Source organism: Apaloderma vittatum, unplaced genomic scaffold (genome assembly GCF_000703405.1).
Source record: "Apaloderma vittatum isolate BGI_N311 unplaced genomic scaffold, ASM70340v1 scaffold14517, whole genome shotgun sequence".
Taxonomy (NCBI): Eukaryota; Metazoa; Chordata; class Aves; order Trogoniformes; family Trogonidae; genus Apaloderma; species Apaloderma vittatum.
Window position 1 is genome coordinate 6,674 of NW_009726808.1, and position 6,034 is coordinate 12,707.

A 6,034-nucleotide genomic window follows, 5' to 3' on the forward strand; every position below is an offset into this window, starting at 1 on the left:
CTCCGCCGAGCGCCGGGGAACAAGAAGGTCACACACAATACTGTCAGATCAGCTGATTGGTATCAAACCCCACCCTCGGAATTAAGGGCAGACCCTTGATTACCTTGTAAACCTTTTGGAAGGTCCATTGTTTTCACCAGCTCCTCTGCGATGTCAAAAGCATTCAGTCCACTTAATTTCTTCTCCCAGAAGAGCTGACATCAAAGAAAGCGTTTAGTGGCACAAACCAGAAATGGAATTGACAACTACACAAAGCACCCGCTTGCTGTCAAAAGAGGGACAGACAATTTTAGATTGGATTTACTACAGAAGGGATCTGCAGGCAACAATCCTCGTTGCCAAATCAGCCCCAAAACAACTCTGTCCTGAGCTGCTGCCTCGAAAGAAACTTTCTTTTCTCCCAGGGACCGGTACTTTTCACTGCTTTGGAACTGCAACAGCCAGGCAAGGTCTTGCTGTCTTTCATCTAAGTGCACGTAGCATGGGACAGCCTTTTTCACACTCCTATTCCTCTCCTGCTCTCTCTCACACGTACCACAGAAGGTAAGGAATACAAGAACTGTATCCAAGCTCTCCCCAAGGGAAAGCCTCATTTTATTCCTCCCTAGCAGTTTCTCAGGACAACCACCACGTCCAGTCCTTGATCATCTTCAGACCCCACGAACACATGGTTTGGTGGCAAGTCAGGTACTTCACCTAGCTCAACCTCCACACATAAAGATGTTCCATGAAAACTGCGAGTCCCATCTGTTTTGCAAGAAAGTAGTTTTATCTAGGTTTTACTAAACTATGAATTTGCCCCAAAGAGCCTACGCATGCCTGTGAAAACAGGAGCGTAACTGAACCCACGTTACTTCCTCAGTTACCACCTCCCGACATGGGGAACAAGGACGCTCAAAGAGGTGGATTTTAAGCCAGTGTCTGATGGGATGTAGCACTGCTTTCAAATTTTGAAGAAACATCTGGAGTCTGTTGACTAGAGCTTAAAACATACTGCAGTCCAGTAAAAGCTGTAACTTGACAGGCTCTGAGACATGTAACACACGAGAAAGACACAAGGAAGTGCGAGTTTGACACATTCTGTGCTGTATAATAGAAAATTAAGTATACAAACTAATGTGTGTGTATATATATTATACTTACAGTATATATACATTTCTATATACACATTAAAACCTCTCAAGGACTGTCTCAGAAAACAGACTCCGCCGTTGTCATAAAAGAAGAAAAAGGATCACGTAAGGAAAGTGGGAACAGAGCCTAGGAAGCTGCATTACAACTAGTAGTAAAGTGAGCAGCGAAGCTGCACAGGCCAGATTACGACACCGTTGTGTAGCGGGGCCCATCTCTGCTGTCTCACTGATTGCGCTCACTCAACAATCTGCACTCACCTATCAATCGTTTCCACAACAGGGATATAAATCTCTACCCAGCTCGGAGCCTTGCCTGTCGACATCCTGTCCCGAGCACCCTTTTATTGTCTTAACTAGCCAAGGAATAGCAACAACACCGCAAACATGCCCCAGCTCCCTAACGCTAAAACCATGACCTGTTTAAAAATCCAACCGAAACACCCCGACCACCTCATTCCATTTCAAACAGAACCTCACACTCCCAGAGCCTGGTTTGAAGTTTGCAGAAAAGATTTTCAGTGTGAAAGGCGGGGAGTTTTAAATTTCATCGACACCATCTTCCCTCTTGGAATGGTGCATTTTAACTCCACCAGACCTACAAGGGTTTAAAATGAACTGATCATTGATACTGAGGCCAGACTAAGCGAACATCTAGCACTGAGAGGTTACAAAGGCAGACGCTAGAGGAGAGGATTCAGAGAAGCCCCAGTGTGAGCTCTGCAGAGGCAACAGGCTGTTGGTGACGTTACTGACACATGAACACCTTCCAAAGGCTGCTTTGAACAGGTACCTCTTATTTTAGGAGAGCCCAACCTCAAAGCCACACTTGTTCCACGCACACTTCTTGCATCCTTGTGCTGGATGAAATTAAGCTGCAAGATTTCCTTTCGTTTTGGTGTATTCTGTTGTTTGCAAACACACGCTACTGTAAGAAAACCACTTGGATTTCATCATAATAATGGCATTCCAAGTGAATTTATGACTTTATTCATCCATGTAGAGATAACTACCTATGCTACACGCATCTGAAGAAAAGGCCTGTGCAGGCAGGGTACGATCCCTTGTGCTACACCACAAACATCACTCTGTATGTGGTGTGTACAAGGAACAGGGATTTCTTGAAACACAGAACAACTGGAACATTTGACAGCAGCTCTAATTACAACGCAAGTGTTCCCTAAAGTGGTTACGAGGTCTGCCTGAATTTGCAGATAATACTTAATTTCAGCATCAAGCGAATTGGAATCCAAACGCTGGAGTCTGGTTACAAAACGTAGTGCACGCAGCGCATTATTTATTAGAAATGGGTTTTGTTTTGATTTGAAAAGCTGAGAGCTCTGTCAGTTATCGCTTCTGCAGTCTCAGAGACTTCAGATTGACCCAGACTATTTGTTCAGCATCACAGAATTCAAGTGGCTTATTCTGGGAACGTCCCAGCAGCAAAACGAGGAGTTTATTAGTTCTGGAGAAGAAGCTACTAAACTGCAAAAGCCTCACCTGCCGGGGCTGGTCCACAGCTTTTTGGGGATCGCTCTTCACCTTATTGCTGGGGTGGTTTGTGATCTTCGTGACAGGCTGTTTGAATATGGAGGCCGTCTGTCTGACGGGCAGCGCCGTGTTCAAGTCGGGCTTGCCCTGAAAGTTTCAAACAAAAGGAGTGGAGAAGCCCACAAAAAAGATTTTCCATTGGCTACTTCGGCCCTAAAGACGTACAACAAGGAAGAGTTCATGGGCTTGAAAACTTGTCTGATGACGCACACTATTTGAGTTAGACCGCTAAAAGTGTCTAACTACGTTCAAACCTAGCCTTACACCTACCAAAATTAAAAGTCTTCCATCCTTTCACATGGTACTTAACACACAAGCCTCCTCTTATTCTAGTTTCCACAAACTGGTTTTATCCCAATTTTGACAAGATTTCAGAGCTGGAACACCTCGTCTGCACGTTGACAGTGTTGTTGATGACTAAACCAGAGGATTTTGACATAATGCTCGTAATAATTAGAAAAATCCTTAAGTGGAATTTAGGGAATCCAGAAATCATCTTAAACCATTCTTTTTAATCCAGCTGCAGAAACCAATAAACAAATCAATACAGCTGGAAGCTTGATGGCTTTTTGTTTTTTCTTTACCTGTCGGTTCTTAACACAACTTGGTTTTTAAAGGGAGCTCATAACAATCCAGTTTTCACGACGTGACTGCATTTTATGTTAGCGGGACCAGAGGAAGACCGTTCCTCATTCCAAGATCCAGCACGCAACTCTCCAAATGGCTGCAGGACATACTTTGATCCTGAGGATGCAGACGCCACGTCTGCTTAACTCATGAGATACAGAGAAGATGCATACAGGAAAAATATTCCAAGCCCTCTGTGTTTATAAGCCGATGAGAACTCTCCATACGTTCACTTAAAAGTTTGGGCAGAATTTTGAGCCTGCAAGATGCATGTTAGCTGCTGGTCTCTGCAGCAAGGCACATTTCTCTTAAAATATCTCGACAGCCCCCAACACTGAAGGTAATTCCAATCACTCTGACAACGATGACTCTTGACCGGCTGAAAATAAGCATTACGCTATTCTCCACACCTAATAGTTAGGCGTAGAGATGTAAGATTCAGGGTTCTGACAAACTTTCTGCCATCCGATTAGATACTTCAGAATGACTCGAGTCAATCTATCCAGACAGGGAACATCTCCATCATCTCCACTAAATCTTCACAATCAAAATCCCTACGTGCCAAACAGAACCTCTTTTATTCTGTTCTGCCGATAGGCCTTGCCATCCTCTCGCCTCTCCAGCTTTTTTTTTTGCCCCAAAATCAAACACTCTGAGGGGTAGCCTGGCTGGTACAAGGGCAAAGCTGCTGCATCTCAGTCTTACTTTGGCTTGGTTGGAACAGTCGTAGCGCATCCTCTGTCTGTTCTTGTTCATTTTGTTCATCAGCATTTTGCCCGTGCGGAAGTCAAAAGTGCTCAGGTCCATGGAGCTGCCCAGGTAGCGCGCCAGCTGGGGCTTGCTTCGGAACTTTTTACCGCTTGGGCTGAAAAAAAAATCCCACACAAACACAGAAAAGAAACAAGGAGAGAAATTAAAACCTTCTGGACTTCAGCACCAGCACTCGCTCCAACTCAGAAGAGGCAATTTTTATTTCCTTTGGGGAAATTTTATTTCCTTTTCCTTTGGGGAAACTTTTATTTCCTTCAGTGTGCCGAATTTGCAAGACTAAAGCTGACATTAAACTCTAAATGATGTTATTGCTTTCATATCAGTGCCTTTTCATGACTGCTATGAAGAGTCCTATTTATTGTAGACCAGGTTAAAATGTTTTGGTTTTTTGTTTTTTACGTAAAGAGGAAGATTCAGAGCAGGTATAAATGAAGATAGTTCAATCCACACAACCAGCCTGGGAGACATCAGCACAGATATACTTATGGCTCAGTTGTCTCTAATCATAAAATCCCATTTTTAAGCACTATTTCTTCTCCCAGAAGCGTTTGTGGCACCGCAAACATCTCCTTGGACTCCTTTCCCTCCCTAGGTGAACAGTACATTCAGGTTTGATTAAGAGTCTTTGGGTAGCATTCCAAAAACTTTGGGAGTACACAGGAGAAAGAACTGAATTGCTGACAAGCTGCAAAGCAAAGAGGCTTAAGGCATGCGAAGATAAAGGTCAAAACCTTGGAAAACTCTCCTTTAATGGCAAAATGGAAGAGAGATTCCTTTTAAGCACACGGTTTCATGTGAAAGACTACAATTTGGTGAGCAGGAACAAATTACTTCAACTCCTTGTTGTTGCTGGGGTGTGGGGAGTTTAATGCTAAAAGATAATCCTTTGCACTCCTACAAAAAGCTCTGCTAGGTACGCTCTTCTGGTTTTCACGTGTAAAGAAAAAATACGTTGATTTGTTATGACCACAGAGTAGATCTACATAGACAATGAGCACAAAGTCTTCTTCACAGTCTCATTTCACAACATAAAAACGCCTCTTTATTCCCTTAATTTCTCTCATTTCTAATTTTCCTGCATCTTGTAACTTGTCTGTTCAATCCCAACAGCAGCTCACTCCACGTAGATCACGCTAAGCGCAGGTGAGCTGGGGGTGAAAGGCATTTTAAGACCAGAAATGCCAGTTACTGCTCCACCCGTTTAGCCATTTTCTCCTTTTTAAGAGTGATTTAGTAACGTTAAGACCATTTTCTTCAGCCATAGTGCACGGAAGTGGAGTGATCCCCTCCCTACAAATAAATATCCTCTCGCTGTCCCAAGACCTCGCGTAGAAGACAGAAGGTGACGTCCCAGTGGGATCTCACTACACAGCGGTTGCACCTATGAGTTCGACAACTCAATTTAAAGCAACTTCACAATATCTGAGCGTTGAACACGATGAAGAGGTTCCTACATATCAGAAGCGGAATCTACATATTAGGGTTTTTTCCTTCTGAGGAGACAAACGGTATCGGTGCAACTTACACTTGCCAGAGACAAATCCACATCGATGAGGGTTAAGGGGACAGCTGGGGCTCTGTGATTAAGGTACCCTCTGTTACTCCTGAAGCCAGAAATGCTACTTGTTGTAAGGTTTCTACTTGAAGGCCAAGAATAACTTGAAAAACTAAAGTTGTCACCAGATGAGAGGAAAGAAGCATCACTATTTCAGCAGCACAGGTCCCGCTCTGCCACAGCAGTGGTGGTGGTGCTGGCAGGAGACTGACAACCCCTCTGGGGTCTCCTCAAAGGGAAAAGCCTCTTTTTCAACACATTATTTGCTTCTCTGAAACCTTCACTAGGGGTGAGGTCCAAAAAAACAGCTTAAGCACAGAATGTTAGTATGGGACAGCGGCAAACCAATTAGTCCAAGTCATGATGTGTGAGGAAAAAAAAAAAAAAAGGGTTGAAAACT

At 43.7% G+C, this 6,034-nt stretch overlaps 1 protein-coding gene across 1 annotated transcript in view; it reads right to left on the reverse strand.

Annotated features, from left to right (window-relative positions):
* Positions 1 to 4,178, reverse strand: part of MBD3 (methyl-CpG binding domain protein 3) — a 6,317-nt gene extending 2,139 nt beyond the window's left edge. The window contains exons 1-3 of the mRNA XM_009873435.1: positions 4,014 to 4,178; positions 2,631 to 2,768; positions 104 to 194 (exon numbers count right to left, since the gene is read on the reverse strand). Coding sequence (XP_009871737.1) covers positions 104 to 194; positions 2,631 to 2,768; positions 4,014 to 4,115 — 331 coding nt within the window. The 5' untranslated portion in view covers positions 4,116 to 4,178. The remainder of the gene's footprint in view (positions 1 to 103; positions 195 to 2,630; positions 2,769 to 4,013) is intronic.
* Positions 4,179 to 6,034: the final 1,856 nt, after the last annotated feature.